This window comes from Moschus berezovskii, chromosome 22 (genome assembly GCF_049115385.1).
Source record: "Moschus berezovskii isolate FMDL1 chromosome 22, NW_MosBer_1.0, whole genome shotgun sequence".
In the NCBI taxonomy this organism is placed as follows: domain Eukaryota; kingdom Metazoa; phylum Chordata; class Mammalia; order Artiodactyla; family Moschidae; genus Moschus; species Moschus berezovskii.
In genome coordinates this window covers 61,684,925-61,710,030 of record NC_142481.1, presented here as the reverse complement: position 1 = coordinate 61,710,030, position 25,106 = coordinate 61,684,925, and the positions used below count along the sequence as shown (strand labels likewise).

At 56.2% G+C, this 25,106-nt stretch overlaps 2 protein-coding genes across 4 annotated transcripts in view; one reads left to right on the top strand and one right to left on the bottom strand.

The window, feature by feature from the left end:
* Positions 1-16,256, top strand: part of ZNRF1 (zinc and ring finger 1) — a 90,357-nt gene extending 74,101 nt beyond the window's left edge. Inside the window, exons 2-5 of one of the 2 annotated variants that reach the window (XM_055413133.2) lie at positions 5,483-5,578; positions 12,411-12,516; positions 13,936-14,027; positions 15,452-16,256. In XM_055413133.2, coding sequence (XP_055269108.1) covers positions 5,483-5,578; positions 12,411-12,516; positions 13,936-13,993 — 260 coding nt within the window. In that variant the 3' untranslated portion in view covers positions 13,994-14,027; positions 15,452-16,256. Of the gene's footprint in view, positions 1-5,482; positions 5,579-12,410; positions 12,517-13,935; positions 14,028-15,116; positions 15,412-15,451 lie in introns of those variants that run through there. The other variant, XM_055413132.2, reaches the window with a different exon arrangement.
* Positions 16,257-19,152: 2,896 nt separating this feature from the next.
* Positions 19,153-23,988, bottom strand: LDHD (lactate dehydrogenase D). Of its 2 annotated transcripts, XM_055413130.2 has the most exons (12): positions 23,892-23,988; positions 23,295-23,407; positions 22,940-23,081; positions 22,652-22,793; positions 22,368-22,527; positions 21,732-21,931; positions 21,522-21,650; positions 21,314-21,441; positions 20,739-20,829; positions 20,550-20,661; positions 20,300-20,456; positions 19,153-20,093 (listed from the first exon to the last, which is right to left on the bottom strand). In XM_055413130.2, exons 1-12 carry the CDS (start codon positions 23,961-23,963, stop codon positions 20,076-20,078), a joined length of 1,464 nt encoding a protein of 487 aa, XP_055269105.1. In that variant the 5' UTR covers positions 23,964-23,988; the 3' UTR covers positions 19,153-20,075. The 2 variants fall into 2 exon arrangements, with proteins under 2 accessions (XP_055269105.1, XP_055269106.1); XM_055413131.2 differs by having other exon boundaries at positions 19,154-20,456.
* Between the last annotated feature and the right edge of the window lie 1,118 nt (positions 23,989-25,106).

The window sequence follows — 25,106 nt, the reverse complement described above, 5'->3', positions numbered from 1 at the left end:
CCCACAGCAACGGAGACCCAGCACAGTCAATAAAAATCAAGGCATTTTAAAATCAGCCATTTCACGTAAAAAGATCACAGTACTTGTCATCTGTAGGGCTGTTGGTGCCGAGCCATGACTGGACAGCTCCAAGCAGTGCCTGGGGCAGCAGAGCAGTGGTGTCCATCCTGATCATCCGGACCTTTCGGGAAGGGAGCTGGGGTCACTAGTCCCCCCACCCCCAGGCTCTCCATATTTTACCTTTTGCCCTTCACTTTCCATTTAAAAGGTAGTTTGCAAACTCAGCATCTTAAAACCAATGCTACAGGCTCAGTGCCAAGAGGAAAGCAGAACTCGGTCCTTCCGTAAATAGAACTCCCAGGGGAAAAAAATTTATCACTTGGTACAGTTTGTGGGATTATCCAGGACCGCAGTTGCTTCAGGGGACATTGCTGGGACGATGTGGAAGCCTTGAGGTGAATGTTTGAGGATGGGGGCGGGTGTGTGGTGTGTGTGTGGGGGGGGGTGGGGGTGGTGGTGGTGGTGGTGGTGGTGGGTGTGTGTGTGGGTGTGTGGGTGTGTGTGTGTGTAGCGTTTCACGTCCCTTTTGCCTTGTGACCCTCATGTACTGGTTGGCCTGTCCCATGGTCCTGGGAACACAGTGCTTGCTGGGAGGCAAGACTCCCTGGCTGCTGGGTGCCGGCCCTGGCCCTCTGGCTGCGTTACCTTGGGCAGGTGACCACCCTGGTGTCCTCTTCTGCAAAATAGAGTTAACGTTCATGCTGACCTGCCTCCTATTCCCAGCAAATGAGAAGACCTGCAAAGCTGCCCAGATCACCGAAAATGCAGTTGATCATCACCTGCATGAGTGGGTGCCGTAGCAGTTAGACAGGGCCCTGGCGTGTACAGTTCCTGGTGTGTCAGCCATACAGGAAGCGCCAGGCACTGCTCCGGAGCCCTGTGCTCTGAGATGGCCATGGTCAGCCCCAGCACACTTCTGCATGACCTGTGGCCGAGGTGCCCTGCTGGTCCATCTTCCCTGTCCCGCACCGCCCCACCCCTTCTTCCTCGTTACACACTGCCTGGCTTGCTGATGGTGTGCCTTTGTTCAGTGTCATTTTAGCCCACTTTCATATTTCTTATTTGATCCTCCACAGGGAAGTAGATGTCTCTCTTTTTCAGATGAGGAACTGAGGTCCAGGGAGAGTAGATAACTTGCCAAGGTCTTGAGGCTGGAAAACCCGGGTCATCTTGGCCTTCCCCACTCACGTAACAACAACAGATCCTGAGGGGTTTTGTTTTTTAGCCTTACACACACAGAGACAGACGCAGAGGTCGGTGATGGAAGCGGTACTGACCCTGCTTTCATTAGAATACAGGTCTCTCCCTACTATAGTGGAGCTTCCTCCAAGACCTAGTGTCCCCAGCCCACCTCTTATTGAAAACTCTGTTCTGAGTTGTGTTTCCCAACACCACCAAGCAATTAACTTAGTTGGGTGTCTACCTGGAGATGGCATCCGATCCCACAGGCTCAGCCCCCCAGGACAGCCCCCACTTCCAAGGCCAGTCACAAGCCTGGGTTGTCACCTCCGCTTCTGTCCAGCTGCCTGTTAATTGGAGGTTCCCATGCCCCCTTCCTCTCCCAGACCTCAGAAACATTTCACTCACTAGACCAATGGTTTATTATGCAAAGATGTAACTCAGGAATAGCCCAGGGAGAGAGGTGCACAGGGTCAGGTCGGGGGAAGGAACGCAGAGCCATACTGACTCCAGGCACACCGCTCTCCTCAGACCTCCAGCCAGAGAGCTCTCAGACCCTCTCCTTTGGGGTTTAATGGGGGCTTCGTCACATAGGTATGATAGATTAAATCCCTGGCCACTGGTGACTGGTCCAGCCTCTAGGTCAGGGGTGGGGTAGGAAGTTCCAGTTTTCTAATCACATGGTTGGTTCTCTTGGCAACCGGACCCCATCCTTAGGCTATCATATAGGGACTTCCCAAAAGTCACCTCATTTACATAGACTGTGGTGCAGTTGAAAGTAGATGGTTATGAATAGAAAAACACTACTTTAATTCTTTCACCTTTAGTTCTGGAGCTGTTTCAGGAAGTGATGACAAAAGACCAAATGCTATTGGCCTTACGTTAGTGGATTCCAGGGGTTTTAGTTTAGCTCTGTGCCAGAAACAGGACAAAGGCCAAATATATACTTCTGATTAGAAATCACAATATCACACCTGCAGTCAACTCTTCTCTAAAGGCGAGGACTTTAGGTTGGGAGCTAAGAAATCCGATTCTGGTCTCAGCTTAGCCCCTCAGTTGTTTGACTGTTGGCCTCCTGGGGTCTCTTTCTTTACCTGTACGATGAGAGGATCGGCCTAAACCTCAGCTTGTTTCTTCCTAGGACATAAATGTCCAGTGACGTTTCCCCCTAGACCTTTCTTGTGGGGTGTCCCTTTTTCGCAGCATCGTAGCTGTAACTTGACCCTTCTTCTAATCTCAGGGAATCACGGTGGGGTGCAAGGGTGTGAATGACACTGTTGTGACAACCGTGACTGCTCTAAGTAATCAGAGATGTGAGCAATGTATGAGGTGAAAGGCTTTTCTTTAGTGAGAAGTCACTTTACCATCTCCCAGTGGCCGCATCTGGACGTGGTGTCTGAGGACCTGTCAGGTCCATCCTGACCTCCCCTCAGCCCTGCGCCCTCAGCCTGCAGGGAGGGTCCTAACTTGGCAAGTTTAAAGTGAAAGCATCTTGTAGTCACTTAAAACGCTGCAAAACCTTGGTCTTTTGAGTGAGAAAGAAGGGTGAACAACTACTCTCCCAGTGGCTGGTCATTCTGTGGAATGTTATTGAGTACAAGTATTGGTGTATTTGCAGGACACAGGCCTGAGGGCAGATTCAGAGGACAGAAGGACTGAGGGTAGAAGAGCATTCTCACTGTGCCAGACTCTAGTTCATGACTCACCTGTACTAGGCCGTGGGTTGGACCCTCCCCTCTCGTGTTTCCTTTCTGTGTTCTGGTTTTGTCTTTAATGGATTCCTAACCACCCAGAGAAGGAAATGGCAACCCACTCCAGTGTTCTTGCCTGGAGAATCCCAGGGACGGGGGAGCCTGGTGGGCTTCCGTCTATGGGGTCACACAGAGTCGGACACGACTGAAGTGACTTAGCAGCAGCAGCAGCAACCACCCAGAGATCAGAAAATACAGACCTTTCTCAAAGCTCAGCCAGAGTCCTTGAGATGACAGCACTTCCAGGACCTTTTAGCCAACGCACATAGACACTGAGTATCTCTGGGAGAGGGGCTGGGAGAATGGGGTTGGTGCTGCAGAGTCTGAGGTCCTCTTTGCCCGCAGTGGGCCGGACTGTGGGTGTTCTATCTGGTTCTGGAGCTCAGAGCCCTGTCCCTGAAGAGAGGAGGGTTCGGAGAAGACTTCATGCCAAGGGCTTGTGCCCTGCCTGGGAGCCGGCCTGCTTCCTGTCTCAGCACCACCAGCTGTCCAGGTCAGAGGCTGCCCTGGAGAGTGAGCAAGCCCCCTCAGGAAGGACACTGGGGAAGCTGTGAGCTCCTCTTTGCCATGAACCCTCTCCTCGTGGTAGATACTGCTCCTGCATCCAGTGAAACTGTGTGGACATTTAGGCTGAAAATTAACAGATGGGTCAAATCTTCACAACAGTATTTAGATGTCCTGTATTTGACCTGGAAACTCCAGACTGGGAAAGTAGGGGTTATGGTCACATAAGGGAGACACTGTGGTATTTAAAATTTGATATGGACAAATAAATAGATGACTTTTAAGTCTTTTTAGTAGAATGAAAGTGAAGTAATCTATTTGAAAACAGTATTATTATTATTTTTTTTTTGCTCCACTGTGCAGCCTGTGGGATCTTAGTTCCCTGACCAGGGATCAAACCTGGGAAAGCAGAGTCCTAACCACCGGACCACCAGGGAATTTCCCATTTATTTTGTTTTTAAATAATTATTTATTTGGCTGCAACAAGTCTTCATTGAGGCATGTGGGATCTTTACTTTCAGCATGCAAGATCTAGTTCCCTGACCCAGAGATTGAATCCAGGCCCCCTGCATTGGGAGCACAAGAGTCTTAGCCACCAGAGCACCAGGGAGGGAGTTCCCCCTTTGAAAAGTAATTTTAATAAAAGTAAAATGGGGGAAATTGGAAAGATTTGTATTTATCTGTAAAAATCTGTATTTATCTGTAAAAATCGGTCAAAAAATAATTTATAAAAAAGCAATCAAAGGACTAAGTTTGCATAATGGAGTTCAGCTCAAAAGGTTCTCCGTCAAAATATCCAGTGCTGATGCACAGTGTGATGAAACTCCCCAGGTGTATATTGAGTAAACTTCCTGGAGAATAAAACGGCAGGGTCAGTCGCCTGTGGTTGTGAAACAGCTGTCACTTTTGGAGGCATATGGCCAAGGCATGTGTGGCATTTGGGAGCGCTCTGCAGGGCCATCCCGCTGAATGCACACTCTCCAATGACAGCTGCAGGGGCCACGGGAGGGAAGGTGCTCAGGGTGAGGGGTGGAGGTACCCACACCTGTAGGGGTTCCTTCCCCAGGCGATCCAGCTAAGTGGTTTGAGGGCCAGAGGCGGAAGGATGTTAATTCTTTGTTATTCACAGACAGACTGTTCAGTCACCTTGATTCGCTCAGTGACTCCCTGTCCCCACTGCCCACTAGACCCCCTTGGGAAAGGATCTGAATGCAAAGAAAACTCAAGTCGGCTGCCAGAGATGACTGGTAGACTTCAGCAAGGGGCATGACAAGGGTGTTCAGTTCAGTCTCTCAGGCGTGTCTGACTCTTTGCGACTCCATGAGCTGCAGCATGCCAGGCCTCCCTGTCCATCGCCAACTCCCAGAGTCCACCCAAACCCATGTCCATTGAGTTGGTGATGCCATCCAACATCTCATCCTCTGTCGTCCCCTTCTCCTGCCCTCAATCTTTCCCAGCATCAGGGTCTTATCAAATGAGTCAGCTCTTAGCATCAGGTGGCCAAAATATTGGAGTTTCAGCTTCAGCATCAGACCTTCCAATGAACACCCAGGACTGATCTTCAAGATGGACTGGTTGGATCTCCTTGCAGTCCAAGGGACTGTCAAGAGTCTTCTCCAACAAACACCACAGTTCAAAAGCATCAATTCTTCAGTGCTCAGCTTTCTTTATAGTCCAACTCTCACATCCATACATGACCACTGGAAAAACCATAGCCTTGACTAGATGGACCTTTGTCGGCAAAGTAATGTCTCTGCTAAGGGTGAGCCTCCGTGAAAAAATGGGAGTTGGAGGCTATAACAAAGAAACGAAATGTTGGTTGCCTTTAATGCAGAAGTCAGTTGTGGGATGTATCTAGACTGTCATTCCCCATGTTGATTCTGAGCCCACATGGCCAGAGTCACCTAAGAGTTTCCATCTTTATTATGGATATGCTTGGTTTGGGGAAACAAAACAAAACACTTCATTCTGTTCTCTCTTCTTTTCAGGTTTCAAGTGCCCCATTTGCTCCAAGTCCGTGGCTTCCGATGAGATGGAAATGCACTTTATAATGTGTCTGAGCAAACCTCGCCTCTCCTACAATGGTGAGGGCTTGGCTGGGGCAGGAGGCGGGGTGTGGGGGGGCAGAGGGTGGCCTCTGGGCAGCTTCTGCACCCTGCCTCCAAGCGGGAAGGGCAAGGGGAGTGGGGCAGGGAGGGAGTCCTTCAGGAGTGTAGTGTGCCTTGTCCTTTCTGCTACCTGCTTAGCTCCTCTTGCATCTGGTCGGGAGACAGGCCTTGGTCACGCACAGCTGACAGCAGAGGGTCCACGGGAGCACCAGCTCTCTGTGGGGAACAGGATTCCTTTCCGAGCTTTGCACAACCTGCTTAAGCCTGACTGTCCAGGGCAGAATAGACATGATGTGTGGACACCTTTGGAGACTGAGAACTGACCTGCCACCTCGGGGCTGAGCATGAGTACATCAGGGGACTCCATGAAACCCAGGTCCCCTGCCACGACACCCCGTGGACACAGTGAAAGTTAACCCCTGCCTAGTGTGCTATGCAGACTTGCGTGCGTGCTTGGTCACTTCAGTCATGTCCCACTCTTTGGGACCCCGTGGACTGTAGCCCACCAGCCTCCTTTGTCCATGGAACTCTCCAGGCCAGAACACTGGAGTGGGTTGCCATTTCCTAGGGATCAAACCCAAGTGTCTCGCCTTGACAGGGGCGTGCCCGTGTTGCCCTCGGTGTCCCCTGGCCTCACTCAGCCACACTCAGTCTGAGAGTCCCCTCAGAGGGAGCAGAGGTTCGCCAGCCAGCCAGAGGCCTGGCCTTGACTGTTTATGGTCTGTTCCCATTTTCTCCCTCCTCTAGTTGAAAAGCCTTCCCTGGTGGCTCAGACAGACGGTAAAGTAGCCACCTGCAATGTGGGAGACATGGGTTCCATCCCTGGGTTGGGAACATACCCTGGAGAAGGAGGAACAGTATTCTTGCCTGGAGAATGCCATGGACAGCGGAGCCCGGCAGGCTACAGTCCATGGGGTCGCAGAGTCAGACATGGTTGAGCGACTGACATTCACACAGTTGAGAAGCCGTCTCTTTGGGGGCAGGGGAGGGGAGGGTGTGCGTGAGAGAGTGTGTGTGTGAGTGTGAACGGGAGGGCCTTTTTTGCAAAAGCCATTCCTTAATCATCCAAGGCAAAGAGCAGCGTCTTGCTTCTGGTCCCCTCAGTGGAATTTGTCTTCAGGCGAAGAAGGTGCCTCGCCCTCTGCTCGCACTGCTAACACATGCAGTCTTTGTCTAAGCACACCTAAACCTTCCAGGTATGAGGAAGGTATTTGCCACCTGGGGTCTGTATATGGAGTGGGACTCTCCAGGGCTGGTCTGGGGCCTGTTCTGAGATACGGCACAGGCCTTTTGAGGCCTTAAGCCAAAATCCCAGTTCGGATCTCTAGGTCATATTTTACCAATGACTTCTTATCACCCTACTTTGTCTTTTCTACTAAAAAAGGAGAAAAAGAAGAAGAGATTTAAGGCATTTGTGAGGTGTAAAACTCTCAATCTTTTTGGAAAGGGGATGATCTGAGACTTTCTTAGTGGGTATGTGCTGTTTTCTTATGAAGATTCACTGAAATTCCTGGTCACTCCCGGGAGATTCCTCATCTACACACACATACCCTTTCTGTAGATGCTAGCACCAATTGGGGAAATTTTAGGAAATTGATAGCAGTTATATAAGGTGAAATTTAGTTAACCGCCAAAAAGGGGGGATAAAAGAAACCTCCTAAATGAGGCTGATAGAAAGTAGTATTTTTCTTATTATGAGGGTTGGCCTGAGCCGTGGGTTGGAAGGCCTCCAGTAGCCGCCTGCCAGATTTTTTTTTTTTTAAAGGCCAGTTTAGGAAAGGCAAGGCCAGTTTAACTGGTTCACCCAGTGCTCAGGAGAACCGTGAAGACCAGGAGCTGGTGCTCCCACACGGGCACCTCGCCCGTGAGTTGGGGTGACCCGGTGACCTGGTGGTCAGACTCTCCTGTCCTTTCTTCTCCTCTGCGGGCCACTCTGAACCCAGGATGGGTGCCTCAAGGGTTACAGTGGAGTCGGGGGACCCATTTGCTTGGATACATGTGGCCAGCTTGACGGGTCTTGTTTCTCTCCCTTTCCAATGTCTCTCTGTGGTTCTGAGACTGGGGCAACTTGCATCCTCAAGAACACACACTCAGGTTTTGACCATCATGTTGGTCAGCTAATAGAGTGAATCTGGAGGTGAGGGGCCTGGTTCTGCCGTGAACAGAAGAGTCACAGTCCTGAGACCGAGGAGGCCCCGATTCCACGACCGACAGGGCTCCTTGGCTCTGGGAGAGCCTGGCGTGTGGCAGGCTCTTTTGCCAGCAGTATTCAGCGAGCTTGGTGGCTGTCAGAGTAGCTTTAAAAGCTCCTGTCCGCTTAGCTTTCTTCTGGGGCACAGACCCATGCCCTGCTTCTTAGGTCCTGCCTGCGCACCCCTCCTCTCTGCCAAAGGTCATCAGCTTCAGCTAAATGCTGAATGTCACACAAGGTTTCTTTAAGGGAAAGGGACTCTGGCTCCCCTCATAGCAGGTGTGCCTCCTGCCCGTTCTCCCCCGACCAGCAAACTTGTGTCCATGGTGCTTGTTTGCCCTGTGTCTCTGCTCTCAGGGACCCTGTGGTTGGGATGCAAGTGCCTTTTCTTGGGCCTTGGGGAGCCAGGTCCTGGCTGGGGAGTTTGCCCAAGCCAGTGGGGGCGCTGCTGGGGGCTATTATTGATGCTAGTAGTGGCTGAGTCTGCCGGCCTGGGGTCTGTCAGGGGGTGTCTGTGCAGGTGCCCTTCCTGCAGGGGGAGGGCAGGAGGCGGTGCATGAGGCGTGGCTGAGAGGGAGCCCTGGGGAGAGGGACTGAGGGGCCCCAGGGCAGCCTCTGTAACATGAAGCCCCTCGGGCCTGAGGGCCCCCCCTGCTTGTCATGATGGAAGCCCAGCCCACCTGGGTAGCGCTGGTAGTCTGGGGGCTGGGGTGAGACACCGCTGCTGGTAGGGGAGCACTCCACCCAGAGTCTCCCCTTCGCCTGGAGATTCCCCTGGAAGGAAGCTGGCCCGGCCCGGCGTGGGTGGCTCTGCCCCTTCCCAGCCCCCAGTAGGCTGCGGGGCCAGGCTTTTGGGAACCTGGCGTAGAGGCGAGGCCAGGTGGAGCCTGTCTGGAACATGTGTGGGGCTTCTCCCTCCTGCTCGCCAGGGCTGTGACCGCCACAGGCCGGAGGACATGGGTTCAGCCCCCAATGCCCACACCCACCTCCGTGCTCCTCTGAGTCCCACTGGGCGACACTGGGCCTGCGCTCCCCACAGCCAGGCTCCTCCCCGACCTGAAGGGAGGGCCGGAGCCATCTCTGAGGTGGATGCTGGTTTCCAGCTCCAGAGGAAAGACTGTTGCCTGGTCTCTGAAGGACAGGAGCAGGTTGGCCAAGTGGAAGGAGCAGCGCAGGGGTCCTGGCCACTTACCCGCAGCCTGAGCTGTAGCCCTGACCCCGCAGGGTCTTTGGGGTTCAGAGGGCTGTGTGTGTGGTACTGGTGGCCTGCAGCAGGCCCCAGAGAAGCGAGGGCTGCCTCTTCTCCTCCTCCTCAGCCATGCCTCTCTGATGAACGGCAGCTGTCAGGAACGGGCAGAAGCGCGACACCACCTCCCACCCCGGCCCCGGCAGCAGGATGCACTGCCCGCCACCCTGGGCTGCTTCTGTGGTCTGCCTTGGAGCCGAGCGTTGGCCCTGTCAGCACCACCCCTCAGGCCAGGCTCGCTTCCTCCCAGGCCAGAGACCCTGGCTTTGCATGCGGTGTCAGGAAGCTGGGGCTTGTGGGTGTCAGGGTGTCAGGAAGCTGGGGCTTGTGGGGCTTGAGAAGAAAGAACAGCTTGGTTCTTTGTTTTCATCGACCAGGATCGGTCAAGCCCCCCTGCTCTGGGGACCTTGGGGTGCCCAGCCCAGAGGCATCGGAGTCCATCTGCATAGTAATCTCAGTGTGATTTGGGGTCCTCTCCTTTGGGCGGTGAGGTCCCCTGGCAGCTGACGGCGGGCTCCCAGCATGAGAGAGCAAAAGTACTATAGGATCTGTGTGGTGGCCAGGCTTCAGCTTCAGCTGTGTTCCCGCCCCTGCTGGGCACCCAGGGACACTTGGGGGTGGCTGATTCCTAGTGCCCCAGGGATTGGGATAGGAAGTTTTACTCAACCCTCTCAGACCTGTTGCCGGATTTGGGCTCCTTCTGCCTTCTGCAGTGGGGAGATGCCGCTTCCTGGGCTTTGTGCTGTGTGTGAGCACCGCCTGCCTCCCCGAGTTCCCAGGGTCCCCGGCCCGCTCCCATTCACGAGCCCTCTGACTTCAGCAAGGTGTCTGGTTCTCTGACTGCATTGTCCCTGTTTGCCAATCAGGAATAAAGCCAGGGGTCCTGCCTGGCGTGTAAGATCCTGAGGCTCATTGAACACACACACAGGAAATCTCAGTGTATATCACTGGCCATATCCACACTCAATTAAAATCTTTCAGGAGTGAGGAATTCTCCTGCTTCAGGCTCTGCTGTTTTCACATCCAGAAGCCATCCTCTGGATATTTCTCCTGTGGTTTTGAGAACGTCTGCGTAGCCTTTTGCTGACTTCACCTCTTTTCACCTGCCTTTCAAATACTAGAGTTCACCTGGTTCAGTCGTCTGCCCTCTCTGGGTTTGTCTAAGCTCTGTATCCCCCAACTCCCGCTATGGCCCACATCTCTCCTCTAAACCCCAGACCTGGACTTGCGCGGACTCCAGGAGGTTTCCGTGGCCATGTCCCCGGGAAGACTCCTGCTCAGCACCTCCCAGCCAGCGCTGAGCTCATCGTTCGGTCCAAGCCGGCTCTCTTCCTGGGCTCCCTCTCATCGTGATGAGTACCCCCCACCACCACCCCCAGTTTGTCCAGCTGCCCCAGTTTGTGTCATCCTCCCGCCCCCAGTGCTGGTGCTGGCCTTGAGTTCCCCTCTCCTGCCGTGCTGCGTCAGCCTCCGGAGTGGGCTGCCCACCAAGGGCTCTTCCAGTCACTCCTAGTGGTTTCAGAAGACCAGATGTGATCAGAACGCAACTCCAGGGCCCCTCAGTGAACCAGAAAAAGCCCAGGCCCCGCAGCAGAATGCAGGTCCCAAGCCCGTCCTCAGGAAGTTGGTCTCTCCTCCCCCTGTGGCCCCACGACTCTGCAGCAGTGTCCTTCCCCCCAGGTGCACAGATGCTGTCCCCTTGCCTGGAACACCCCTCCCTGAGCCGTCCCCACCCCGCCCAGGTGTCTCCGACACTTCTCACATCTGGATCTGTGTGCGTCCTAAGACTTCCAGGAATCCCCGTGCTATTCATTTCCGTCTTGTTCAGCCGCCCCTGCTGGGCTGTGAGTTTTTTGAATCCTGAGACTGTGGCTTATTCACTTGAGTCGCCAGTGCCCAGAATGTCACAGGAACGTCCTAGAGGGTGTTAGCTTGGCCCCCGGCTCTGCTTGTGCTGTTGTGCTTACGGCTTCACCCGGGGTGTGCATGGCAGCTTCCTTCCATTCATTCTTTTCTGGTGGGAGTGTAAGGTGTCTTTTTTTTTTTTTCAAGTTATTTAATTGAGTTAAAATGTGTTTAACATGCAAGTAATAGTGTGGTAGCATTTAGGACATTCACAACATTGTGCAACCACCGTCTCTGTCTAGTTGCAAACATTTCATCACCCCAGAAGGACCTCGTTGTATGATTCCACTTAAATGAAGGATCTGAAGGAGTCAACAGTCAACTCCATAGAACTGGAGAGCAGAAGGGTGGATGGCAGAGGAGAGCGAAACAGGCACTCGTTATTCAACAGGTAGAAAATTTGATTCCGTGAGACAAATAAGGCTAGAGGTCTGCTCTGCACCACGATGCCTAGAGCAGTAGTGCACTGTACTCTTACACTTTTATCAAGAGGGCACAGCTCATGTTACCACAAAGAAAGAAAAAGGAAAATCCCTTACTCATGAAGCACTCACTCTCCACTGCCCCCTGACCTAACTTTTTGTCTCTAAATTTTCTTCTTCTGGACATTGCGCATAAAGGGAATCATACAGCCAGTGGCCTTTTGTGTCTAGCTTCTTTAACTCAGCACCATGTTTTCAAGGTGTGTCCATGTTGCGGCCCGCATCAGCCCTTCACCTTTCCTGGCTCAGTGATACTCCATTGTGTGGGTCCACACGGTTCATTTCTCCATCAGCTAGTGGACATTTCACCCTACTCCAGTACTCTTGCCTGGAAAATCCCATGGACGGAGGAGCCTGGTAGACTGCAGTCCATGGGGTCTCGAAGAGTCGGACACGACTGAGCGACTTCACTTTCACTTTTTACTTTCATGCATTGGAGAAGGAAATGGCAACCCACTCCAGTGTTCTTGCCTGGAGAATCCCAGGGACAGGGGAGCCTGGTGGGCTGCCGTCTATGGGGTCGCACAGAGTTGGACACGACTGAAGCGACTTAGCAGCAGCAGCATGCACTTACATTGTCTAGAGTGCCTGTTTTTCCCCCGCATTCTTGCCTAGTCCAGCTCTCTTCATCACCATTTTTTTTTCCCTGAGCCAGAAATCAGTGTCCCTGGCCTGTGTGTATGTTTAGGGGAAAAGTCGGTCCAGGGAGCCAGTTTGTCTCCTGCTGCCCAGCTCCCTGTGTCTCACTCTCCCGTCCATTTTCATCCTCTGTCTCCTGGGCTGCGGATTTGGTGATTAACCCCATTTTGTCCTCAGATAGTTCGCGTGTGGTTTACATGTCTGGTGTCTGCAGTGAGGACCTTCATTTCAAGGTCCGCTTCAGGCTTTCGCCCACTCAGGTGGACCACGCCGTCCCAACCGGCTCTCAGACCCCTGCCAGCTGGTGACTGACCCCCGTCCTCTCCCACTGTCCCCTCTCTGCAGATGACGTGCTGACTAAAGACGCGGGTGAGTGTGTGATCTGCCTGGAGGAGCTGCTTCAGGGGGACACGATAGCCAGGCTGCCCTGTCTGTGCATTTATCACAAAAGGTACGAGGGAGCTGGCAGGCCCAGCTCAGCCACACTCAGACCCCAGAGGGCTCCTTCCCTGTAGTGGGAGGAAAAGGCCGGCCGTCACAAGGACCCTGAGCGGGGTCTAGGCACAGGCCGGCAGGCGGGGACGTCTGGACGTGCGGGGCGCAGAGACGGGCAGGCCTGTGGATCCCTGGCCCTGTGGAAGGTTGGGTCTCCGTTCATCTCCACCAACCCGCCCTGCTCCTCAGTGTGCAGACCCTGGTCTGTGCCGCGGGCCCTGCACGGAGGGAGGTGCTGGCTGCTCCGCCCCGCCCCTTGTACCGGGCTCCGCCCCTCGGCCCCAGGCCCTGCCCCTTACGCCAGGCTCCGCCCCAGTAGCCCCGCCCAGGCACCGACCCATGCACCCGGCTCCGCCCCTCGCCCCAGGCTCCGCCCCTTGGCCCCGGAGGCTCCTCCCATGCCTCGGCCCCAGAGGCGCCCCCGGGCGGGAATATTCACTACCTGTGGGGTGGGCGCCGCCATAATTAACAGGGCCGAGATTCGTCCTCGGGCTCCAGCTCGAGCCTGGTTCTTGTTTCCAACTGGAAAGAAGACGCTTCACTCAGGACAGGAGGCCGCCCCATTGCCACCCGTGGCCGCCACTGCTCTCGGCCCCTCGGGCCCCGGAGCCGCTTCCTGACGCAGGCTTTGTCCTGAAGCCTGACTGGGGCCGCCGGCCACGGGGCCGCACGCGGATTCGGCTGGTGCGGGAAGGGCGCGAGAGAGGGCCGGGGAGGGTCTGGGCCCGGGTCCAGCGCCAGGCCGCCAGCGTCCCGGGAGGCGCTGACCAGAGCCGGGAAGGGACTCTTTAGCTCTGGGGAAGACTTATGCAAATAGCCAGTCTGGTTCCTGTTTCAAAGACAGGTTCCAACAGCCCTTTCTGTGACTCCAGGACTTCACTGCCGGCCTTTGCCTGGCGCTCCTGAGTCCCCCCCACCCCCCACCCCGGCCACCTTCTCCCGGGAGGGCTGGCTGCTGGATGCCCGCCACAGCCGAGCAGAGCAGCGGGGTGTCCTGAGAAGTCACCGCCGGGGAGGGAGCTCAGGGCGCGGCCCAGCCTTCCTTGCCCTTCAAGCCTTGGCGACCCCTCGTAGCCCCGCACTCGCTGTCTCTCTGGTAGTTGTGCCGTCTTCCCGGGCTCCACTCCCCCGAGGCTTCATCTCTCTCGAGGCCGAGCTCCCCGCTTCCTGCGGGCCTAGACCCATGCCACCCCACCTCAAGGCACGGGGCCTCTGGCTGAGCCAACACCCGTCTGAGTGCCCTGCTCCTTCCCGCCAGTAGACAGTGGGTGTCGGGGGCCTCGCGGGTGAGACATAAGAATCCTGCTCGGAGACCTGGCCCTGGGGATCAGCTGCTCAGCCGGTGACGTGGCCCCCTTGCCGTCTGTCCCCTCAGTTGCATAGACTCGTGGTTTGAAGTGAACAGATCTTGTCCAGAACACCCTGCGGACTGACCCTGCTGGGCTCGCTTGCTGACTCCTCTCAATGGTGAGCCAGTGACTGGGGCCCTGGAGTGGAGAGGGCGTTGCTGAACTGCCCTTACAACCCCCCGCCTCCCCACTGAAAGGGATCAGGGGAAGAGGGTCTAAGCAGCAGTGCTTCTTTGGGGTGGCAGTGGTTCCTGGGAAGCCTGAGAGCCCACTCTTGCATGGTCATCCAGAAGAATATGGATGGGGGGAGGTGGAGTTGGGGAAAGACCAGTGTGATCCAGACATTGAGGGCAAATCTCTTTGAGAAGGTTCAGCAGGAGCCTCAGAAAGTGCTGGGTTGGGGGAGCCTTGTGCTCCCTGGGCTGCCGGAGCAGGTCCTCACCCGGTTGGGGGGGGGTGGTCCTGGTTCTTTGGGGATGGGGACGTCTCGCTTGCAACCCCGTATGGACTTCACGGTCACTGAACGGGACCGCGCGTTGTCCCTGCCGCACTTGTCAGCAGTCACCTCACGAGGTTCTTCCCTCCTCTGGCCACCTCCCTCACCCCCTTGCAGATGAGTCTGGGGCCTCCAGGCCAGACTGGGGGCCCTGCCCCCACAGCCCAGGTCCCTGACTGCACTGCAGACCAGCCCAACCAGCTTCCTCCCCAGAAAGGGGAGTGCCCGTCAGCTGGTGGGCATTTCCCACCCTGTAACCATAGTGTAGCCCAAGTCTCCCTCGGGCACCCTGCTCTACTGCTCAACGTCCTCTCCTGTCCTCATCCTACCTGTCCCTTCCTTCAAACAGACGACACCCCCAGAGGAACGAAAACCTACCTCATCTCACACCCAAGGGTTCAGGGGCCTCTTTCTGTTCTTTCTGTCTCTCGCTCTGTTTCATTTATCCCAAGTAAACCCCCAGAACAGCTGACGATGTCAAACTATTCAGGGACACTTGCTCTTTTTACCTTCACCTCAAACACCGAGGGCGTGGGGTGAAGAAAACGCGAGGGGAGGAAAGAGGCAGAGGGCATGGATTCTGGCACCAGCTGCAAGTCCAGATTCCCAGCATGATGTCCGGTTCGGGGGCGCCCCAGCCCGGCCTCAGCAGGACACACACGGCCGGCCTTGGGCCCACCACGCACGACTGACATCTTCCGGTCCCCACAGGGACAGCCAGGGCCCCGTTCCTGAGAGGAGGCTTCGGACACTGGGGCAGAGCTGAGCTGGGGACAGCAGTGAGAACAGGGCGCCCTCCTGCACTGACTTCCAGAGAATGGTCCCCCTTTCTCCCCGAGGACACCAGATTGGATGAGAGCCAATTTGAGAGAAGAAAGAATCACCCGCTATCCTTCCCCTCATCCTCATCCCAGGAGGGAAAGGGCATTTTCTTTTTCACCTTTGAAAGGCATTGTGGGTCTGTCTCTAAAGTGTTTACAAAAAAAAATTATATAAAAAGCAAAAAGTCTAGTGTCGACTGGTGTTTTCCCTCGTGATGTTTACAGATTGCTGTCTGCTGCCCGGCCAGAACCCACTCAGTGACAAACAAACAGAGCCGGGTTCTTGCCACTCAAGTCCCGATGGCGCAGAGCGAGCTCACAGCCCTCCTGTGCCCAGCACCCAGCGGCCTCTCCATCAACCACTCTGCCTTGGTTTTTTTTGTTTGTTTGATTTCCTCCCCCCCCCATTTTCCTGGCTTGATTTTGCACTTTTCTCCCCTGGGGACCCCGATATCTTGACTTCGTTGCCAAAAATGAGCCCATCAGGACCTTCTCCCCCTCCTTCCCATTTCTCCTTCCCACTTCCCTCCTGGTTCTGGTCAGTTCAGAGGATTTAACAATCACAAGTGTCCTGCAAAAATGCCTGAACGTTTTTCCTAGACCCCTGTGTATTTTTTTTTCTTTTTTCCAGAAAACTTAGACAAACAAAAGACTACAAGGATATGTACAGCTGCCCCTGTTTTCAGGCATTCTGTTGGAGAACATTTTAGCTGCTGATGTTCATGTGTGACATCAGCTCCGGCAAGATAGGTTTCTGTATTTATATATTAAAATCCAAAACAAAAAAAACCCTTATAAAATGTTTTAAAAAATGTTCAAAGCTGGGGGAAAAGGCTTTCTTCATTAGTCAAGGTGTTTTGATATGGTATTAAAATAATGTCTAATAAAAGATGCACTGTGTGACTTCATTTTAATCAAGTATTATTACACAACCAAGAAGTGAGCATTGAAGGTCTCTGTCCCTGCTCTCTCGCCCACCCGCCTTAGCCTTCCTTCAGGCTAGTGTCGGGGCTACGAGTGTGTGACACGGTTCTCAGCAGGGATTCATGGGTGAGGGAACAGGGCAGGGCAGGCTGGAGTCCCGCAGGTTTACAAACCCGCTCAAGCCTCATGGAATCTATCTGCCGTCACCTGTGGCGTGGTCGTGACAGAACTTTTCTGGAAAGATCTGCTGGGCAAGGATCTTGCAGCTGATGGAGGCTGTAGGAACTCACGTTTTTACAGGCATTACCCCCCACCACCACCATCCTTGGCTCCCCATTCTGCACCCTGCCCTTCCTGTTGCTCTGGCCGAGTCTCCATGCTGACTCATGGGCATGCTTCATTGAGGCCCAGAAAGAGGCCCTGCTTTGGAGTTGAGCCAGCTCAGAGCTCTTGAATTAGAACCAGCCACTTTGGGCTCACCAGAGTTGGCACACCTTGGGCAGGGTGTGAAGTGTAGGGCAGGGGGTACCAGTGCCCACCTGGCCTTTGTCCCTGCGTGAGACCCGCTCCCAGAGAGGCACTGCAGAGCCTGCGAGGGCAGCTTAGGAGGGGAACACGTGCTCTGCCGGCCTCCAGCCCCCCTCATGTGGGCTCTGACCCCACCAAGGCCCTGCAGTCGTGTTCTATCAGATGGCTTGCTGAAGCACCTGCTCTGTGCATTGCAGGCTGGTGGGCAGCTGTGAGCCAAGGCCCCGGCATGTCCAGCGTCCCAGATAAAGGCTTGAGAGGAGTTTGGGTTCAGGCTGGTGGGGTGGTGACCCCAGAAACCTTCAGTTGCCATGGTGGCAGGAACCTGGGCTCTAATCTATCTGTATGGGGCTTCTCTGCCTGGCAGAACCATGTCAGGGGAAGGACTCCCATCTAAACCTCAGATGCCCCGAATGTGAAGTAGGAACAGTCATAGCTCAGAGGTCACTGTGAGGGTCAGAGAATCTGCCCAGAAGCCGTGGCACATGCATAGCAGGCTCTCATGGCTTTGTCACCACAGAGAGCACTGTTCTATTCACAGCTCCTCCTGCTTCTGCCTGGCAACTGTGTCTCCCTGTTCTATATTTAATTCCTCCAGCAAAGCTGGCCCTGAACATCTCCTTGCCTGACCCCTAGGCCTGCAGGCAGAGGGGACCCATGTGCCCACCTCGGTGGCTTAGACCTGGCAGCCTTGGCGGCACCCTGGGTGAGCTGGGTGAGAGGAGGGCTGGAGCTCACTCCCTGGGTGCTATTCCAGGCTCCTGGGGCTGGTGTTTATCGCGTCCCCTGCGACTTCACTCCACCTGGCTCACTACAGCCCTCTGCTGGTGGCTGTGTCCTCTGAATTCAGCTCCAGATTGCCAGCTCCTGGGCGGGGGTGGGATGGGGTTGTCCTGGCTTCCCAGATGGAACTGGTGTCTGTCATCCTCCGTCCAAATGGCTCTCCCGAGCTCTCCCTTTCTGAGGGCGGGGGGGATTGGCAGGAACTGGGAGGTGGGTTCCACCCACTCCCTCTGCCAAGGGCTCAGCATGCTTGGCTGTTTAGTCACTAAGTTATGTCTGACTCTTTGTGACCCCATGAACTGTACCCTGCTAGGCTCCTCTGTCCGTGAGATTTTCCAGTCAGCAGTACTGGAGTGGTTTGCTATTGGAGGATTGCCAAGTGGATTGCACACTTGGAGAGGGTGGCTTCCTGGGCAAAGGGCATTTCACTAAAACTAGTCATCTAGTAGTCCCAGGCGGTGCTAGTGGTAAAGAACCTGCCTACCAATGCAGGAGACATAATAAGAGACTCAGGTTCAATCCCTGGGTCAGGAAAATGCCCTGGAGGAGGGCATGGCAACCCACTCCAGTATTCTTGCCTGGAGAATCCCATAGAGAAGCCTGGCAGGTTATAGTCCATGGGGTCGCAGAGTCAGACACGATGGAAGCAAGTTAGCACGCGAAGTAGCCATTTAATCATGTCGAAGTTTTTAGGTCCTTATTCCTAGGAAACAGATGCTGAATTGTATAGGTGAATGATGTAAAAAAATTTGTAACTCAATTCCAAATGATTTCCCAACAATACACACATGAAGCAAGCCAGGTAGGAATATTCATTGTTGAATCTTCAGTGAACGCGTGCTTGTTCTTTCAAATCTCCTGCATGTTTGGAGCTTCTCCGTATAAAGACTTGTGGGGAAGTGGCCATCTGCTGAGCACCTTACTAGTTGCGGGTGCTGGGGGATGGAGAAGCACTCCGGGGGGAGCCCTGGCCATGCAGAAGGCCGCCCCTGGAGGACTGCTGGCGGCAGGCAGCCTGCGTGGGGGGGCACCGGTGAGTTCAGTGTTCCTGTTTCCTTTATTGGGTGGTTGGGGGGGGGTGGGCATGAGACTTGCCCCACACCACCCCTGGCACATCCAAGGGACAGAAAGGTCACAGAAGAGAGAACTCAGGGCTCAACCCGGTGTTAGCAGAGGAGGCGTTTGAACCAAGCGTGTCTCAGAGGGGCTGCCTCTGCTGCTGCTGCCAAGTCATTTCAGTCGTGTCCGACTCTGTGCGACCCCATAGACGGAAGCCCACCAGGCTCCCCCGTCCCCGGGATTCTCCAGGCAAGAACCATGGAGTGGGTTGCCACTTCCCTCTCCAATGTGTGAAAGTGGAAATTGAAAGTGAAGTCACCTAGTCGTGTCCGACCCCTAGCGACCCCACAGACCGCAGCCCACCAGGCTCCTCCATCCATGGGATTCTCCAGGCAAGAGTACTGGAGTGGCTTGCCATTGCCTCTGCTGGGGGCCTGAACAGTTGATGGGGTGATGGGGCGGAGGCAGGAAAGGAGCTCAGCGGGGTCTTAGGAGGATGGGAGTGAAACGAGTTGGGGGGTGACGCTGGCTCCCCTGCACCCCTTGCTCAGCCTCTTTCCTGAGGGCCAAGGCCACCAGGGAGGGAGGTGGGCCTGCACCAGAGGCTCCTGGGACTGGCAGGTGGGTGGGAGCTTGGAATGGGGGTGGGGTGGGGGGGTGGCGCAGAGCTGAGAACTGTAAGTCCCTGTGAGAGGAGCAGACACCCCAGGCAGATAGATACTGGTGTCTGAGCTTTGCGGTGTCAGGCGCCCTCGCGTGGGCTTAGGGGGAACAACTGCCAGGCACCCCGGACGAGGAGCTCTGGCTCGAAATTGTGACCAAGCCTGGGGCAGGCCTCAGGGGGTACGGAACCTGACCTTGAGAATCAAGAAAGCTGGTAGAGAAACATACCACACTGTGGACAGGTATAGGACCAGGAAAATCACTTCCATTTCCAGTGATTGGTAGCAGCCACTTGAAGGACATGATCAGAATGTTCTAGAGCCCAGTTTGGGGCTAGTGGGGGTAGTCTGGTAAATGAGGATGGCCATGGTTTACTCCTCAGGTCCTGGGGTCCTCATGGGCAGAGCAACTGGGACAGGGACCTGGGTCACCAGAAGTGACCTTCCTCCTGCAGCCTGAGCACTATCCCCTCCTCAGGCTGCAACAGGTCAAAGGGCAAGGGCCAGGTGAGGGATGAGGGCATCACGGGCTGAAGGACAGAGAATCTGGAGGAGGTGGGATGGGCAGGCACAGGAGGCCATTCACAGGTGCAGGTTGCTCATCTCAAGACATTTGCAAGTGGGGCTCAGGTTTATTTGGAGGTGGGGGTGCAGGGTTGAGAACGTGGAGCATAACTTCCCTTCCCCACCAGCAAAGGGGCGTTCCGTTCACCAGGTAGATGGAGCTGGGCTATGGGTGCTGCGTCCCCAGCTTTTGTTCTGTCTTGGGCTGTGGAGGCCGAGGAGGGGAGTGGACCTGGTCTTTGCGGTGACCCATGGTGCCTCTCCCAGCCAGGCCCGGATGTGTCAGAGCAGAGAGGAAGCTGCTTCACTGGGAATGACCCCCAGCAATTTTATTGAAGCAAAGGCTCCTGAGGACAGCAAGAGAGCTGGGGAGAAGCCAGCCACCTGTCCAAGCTTCTCTCTCCTCCCCCTGGCCCCAGGTTCGTTTAAAAAGTCACCCCTTTCCAGCTGGTGAAGACCCCGGCAGAGTCTGGGGCTTGAAAACAGGTTCCAAAACGGGGGTGCCACTCCCTGGGGGGCTTGTGGGTCAGGTGCCCGGAGCCCCTCACAGCACCTTGCCTGGGTTCATGAGGCCTCGGGGGTCCAGCGTGGCCTTGAGCTGCCGCATGGTCTCCATGCCCACCGCGCCCACTTCCTCAGACAGCAGCTGCCGCTTGCCCAGCCCGATGCCGTGTTCCCCGGTGCACGTGCCGTGGAGCGCCAGTGCGTGCCTGGGAGGCAACCGGAAGGGACCCTCAGCGGGAGCTCCCTCCCGCCCCCCTCCCGCCCCCGCCTTCCTGCCCTGCCTCCCGCTTCGCATTTACCTGCCCAGCTGCTCTGCAAAGGCCTGGACCCTGAGGAGCTCCTCAGTGTCCTCCGGGTCTACCAGCAGAATGCAGTGGAAATTCCCGTCGCCCACGTGCCCGACGATGGTTCCTGGGAGCCCAGAGGACAGAGCTGCGGCCCTGGCCCCGCCCCGCCCCGCCCCACGAGCCCGCAGGGGCTGGCAGAACCTGTGAGTCTCCAGGCCTCCAGGTCCTCTTTGGTCTGCACCAGGATCTCCGGCAGCCGGGAGATGGGCACACACACGTCGGTAGAATAGCCCTGAGTTGGGGCAGCTCTGTGAGCGTCTCCCCCTCACCCGGCATGCCCGGGAGGTAAGGGGTCAAGGCTACAGGTGGGCTCAGGGAGCTCGACCTCTCACATGCATGTGCCCTCTCCGTCTCTAAGCCTCAGTTTCCCCTGGGAAACAAGAGGGCTGGCCTAGATAGGCTCCCAGGGCTCTCAGCCTGCTCCCCACCCCCGATCAGGTCCCCCAGCACTGGCTAACTGGGGCCTTGCCTCCCCTTCCTGTCAGCTACCACCTCCCCCTTCACCACCTCTTCCTCCAGGAGGTCTGCCTTTTGTATTCAAACTCCTAAGGGCACCGTGCTGCCACTGCTCAGTCCCTGCACCCAGGGCCTGGCTCGAAGAAGGGCTTCCCTCCCAAGGATGTGGCAGTCTTGCCCGCCAGGGCCTCGGCTGGCCGCCCTGGACGATAGGGTACCAGGCCGAGGAAAGGCTTCCGCGTGCATCCCAGCCCGCTCACCTTGCAGCCCGGCCGCAGGGCCAGGCTTGCGTACCAGGCGTTGTGCCGGGCTGCCCAGAGGCGGCTGCGTTCCTCCACCTCCTTGGCCCAGGAGAAGTGGGAGCCTCCGTTATGACAGATGATCTCCTCTGTGGGGGGCGCGGGGAAGTTACACCAAGTTCTAATCTGGGGGTAGCCTGTGCCCCCTGCCCACAGCACCCCAGCACACCTGTGCGCTGCACCTGCTCTGCCAGCGCCTGCTGGGAGCCGTGAAACTCGAGGAAGAGCGTGGGTGCCACGCAGCAGTTCATCTTGCTGTGCCTGTTGCAGGCATCCATCATGACCTCATCGAGGAACTCTGGGGCCAAGGAGAGGCCAGGTGAAGTGAAGCCTGGCCTTTAAAGGGGCCTCCCCCGGGGAGCCCACCTGAAATGCTCACCAATGCGGGCCACAGGTATTGCAGCCTGGAGGATGTGTACGGTGCTGTCCACCGCCGCCTGGACGGTGGGGAAGGCACAGGTGGCGGCCACAATGGCCTCAGGGACAGGGTGCAGGCGCAGGGTGGCGGCTGTGATGAGGCCCAGTGTTCCCTCGGAGCCCACAAAAAGCCCGGTGAGGTTGTAGCCGGCTGCGCTCTTCCTGGGCCCGGGGACACGAGGCAGGTGAGCGCCCAGGCCACATGCCGCTGGATCTCTGGCTAGAGGCCAGGAGGGAGCAGAGTCCGAGGTCTGGGCTGACCTCCCTCGGTGCGGACTACCCCCCAAGGCAGCCGCTCCCCTGCCCTGCTAAGTCCTTTCAGTCCTGTCCAGCTTTCTGCGACTCTGTGGACAAGGCTTCTCTGTCCCTGGGCCTGGAGGGGGCTGCCATACCCTCCTCCGGGGGTCTTCCCCGGCCAGAGATCGAACCTGCGGCTCCTGGCGCTCCTGCCTCGCAGGCGGATTCTCTGAGCTTGAGCCGCCGGGGAAGTCCCGCCGTTCCCTGGCACACCCCCCATCAATGGACCACCAGCCTAGGCCCACAGGACAGTGTCCTGTCGCGCCTCTCCTGCGGGCCGCGGCCGGGAGAGGGCGCTCACCGGAAGCGCCGGCCGCGGCCCGCGGTGTGCAGCCGCCGCCCGCCAGGCAGCACCACCTCCAGGTTCAGCACGTTGTCACGCATGGTGCCGTAGCGCACAGAGTTGGTGCCCGAGGCTCCAGTGGCCGCCATGCCGCAGAGAGAGGCGTCTGCACCTGGGTCTGGAAGGAGGCGGGCAGGCAGAGGGCAGCTTGGGGCCCGCAGAGGGGTCCCGCCGAGCCTCAGAAACACCCCGTCCCCAGGGAGCCCCCCAGGCCGGGGGAAAGGCCCCGCGCCCCAGCCTACCCACAGGGAACCAGAGGCCGCGGTCCCGCAGGTGGGTGTTGAGAACTTTGCGGGTGACGCCGGGTTCTACCACCACAGAGAAGTCTTCGGGATTCAGCTCCAGGATTCGGTCCATACGGGTCAGGTTGATACAGACGCCACCCTGGCGGGAGGCATTCAAGGCATGACTGCCCTAGGTCTTCCTCCAGGAGGCCCTCAGCACGTGGCCAACCTCCCAGCAGGCGGAATGGAGCTCCAGGATGGCTGGTAAGGGGCGCTGCGCACGGTGGAGGAGGCCGCCGCGCATACCTGGACCGCGCAGACTCCACCCTCCAGCCCGGTGCCTGTGCCGAAGGGGACGATGGGCACGCCTTGGCCATAGCACAGGGCTGCCAGCCGGCTGACCTGCTCCACATTCTGGGGCCACACCACGGCGTCCGGAGGTTGGCACCTGCAACCAGACCCTTAGCAGTGTACGGGTGTGTGGCACCTTCAGGTCCTGCTCATGTTTGTAGGTATTGCAGGGCCTGAGGCTGCGCAGTGGGTAGAGAACACCCTTCTGGGGGCATACAGGAGAGGTGGAGAATGCCAGAGCGCCCAAAAGGGGGCCGAAGACATCCCAGGACCCTCACTCCCAGGGGGGTTCTGATGTGGGGGGACCCACCTGTGCATGGACTCATCGTGGCCGTGCTGCTCTCGGACCACAGCTGCGGTAGACACGTGGGGGCTCCCCACAACTGCCTTCAGAGCCTCCACAAAGCCCGCGCTGAGTCTGCCCTGCAGGGGAAACAAGTTGGCAGGGTCACTCAGAGATACCTGGGCCACCAGGGTGGTGGGAGGGGAGGGTGGGGCTTCCATTGCCGTGAACCGAGGCACCCACAGCCCCGCCCCACGTTGGCCGGGGGCTCCCAGGGCTCTTGGAGCCTTCCTGGGTATTTCTTCCCATTTTACTGACGGGGAATAAGAGGCCATCGAATCCATGACAGGACCTGGCCTAGAACCAGCTTCCTGCCTCCCAGGCATTCTTTCAAAATGTGTGTGTGTTCCGGAGCCCCAGAGGGGCTCTCTGGAGTCCATACACCTTTCAGTTGAAACCCTCCAGCCCCCCTCATGGCAGAAGCGGGGGCTTCAGCCCCCCTCACTCAACACCCACATCTGACATGGGGTGAGCCCAGCGATCCACCCCCGGAGATCTCCGGATGCTGGGGTAGCACGGAGCCGGGCCCCCCACCCTCTAAGGGGCTCCTCCCCTCCTACCCACCTGCGTCCCCCGGGAGCAGTAGCCCCTCCAGGAGAACAGTCCCCAAGTTGCAGGCCGGAGCAGGCTGGCCATAGCTGTGCTGCCGCCAGTTACCACCCCGGGCTATTGGCTGTGCTGGGGGCGGGGCTGCTTAAGGTGGTGCGGCCTTAAGGTGGCCCTGCCAGACCTTGCTGAGTCAGTACTTCTTGAAGGAGAGGTGAGGTTTACTGAACCAAAGGGAGACGGAAGAGCAGCCACTACCTAACTTAAGATTTGCAATGACTCCTTGTGGTCCGAGTACCCAGAGTTCCAGCCAGGCTCAGGGGCTTGGTAAATAACAAGACCCAGCTCCAGTGTCACAGAGTAAGTCTTGATGGGACTCTGAGAAAGAAAGCACAGGGAGGTTCTTGGGGATGGGGTGGGCTATTGCAGTAAGGCAAGCCAGGAAGACTTCCTGGAAGAGGAGTGCTAAGGATGAACAGCAATTTACCAGGTAAATGAAGGAAAAGACAGTTGCATCCCTTTGTCTCCAATCTCCCACTGGGCATATCCCAGGATCTTGGGGAGTGATGTGGCTGCTGCTCTTGAAGCTATTCCAAGCTTGGTTTTCCTTCTACAGAAACTGAAAAAACGTGTTGTAACATTACTGAGATAAAGCTATTCTTGTCTTTGTTTTTCTTCCCAGTCAAACCAGGAATACAAACTCCTACTTGGGTCTTTCTCCCCAACCACATCTGAAATGAATCCACGTGTCCACTTTCAATGTGTTGCTTAACTGGCTTATCTCAAAAGTTGTCTCTTTGTGACTTCCGTGGTGATCCAGTAGTTAAGACTCAACATTTCCAGTGCAGGGGATGCAGGTTCAACCCCTGGTCAGGGAACTAAAATCCCACACGTCACACTGCCAAAAATTTTAAAAAGAAAAATCAAAGAAAGTCTCTTTTACAGTTGGTTAGTTCCAATCAAGATCTAGGGAAAGCCGTCACAGAGCAACTGGTTAATGTGTCTCATAAGCCTCTCTTAATCTACAACAGTTTCCCTCTTCCCCATTTCCCATGCCATTTACTTGTTAAAGAAACTAGGATGCTTGTTCTGTAGAAGTTTCCACATTTGGTTTTTGGATGATTGTATTCTTGTGGGATTGCTTAATATATTTCTCTAGCCTCTGTACTCTAGTAACTTTGACGGTGGATACCTGACATTACACAGTTTTCATAACCTATAAAAGTTTACAAC

Coding starts and splice junctions, on each gene's coding strand:
- LDHD (XM_055413130.2), bottom strand. CDS start 23,963: ATGGCCAGCCTGCTCCGGCCTGCAACTTGGGGACTGTTCTCCTGGAGG. Junction 23,408..23,891: donor ACTGCTCCCGGGGGACGCAG/GTGGGTAGGAGG, acceptor TTTCCCCTGCAG/GGCAGACTCAGCGCGGGCTT. Junction 21,442..21,521: donor AGAGCAGGTGCAGCGCACAG/GTGTGCTGGGGT, acceptor CGCCCCCCACAG/AGGAGATCATCTGTCATAAC.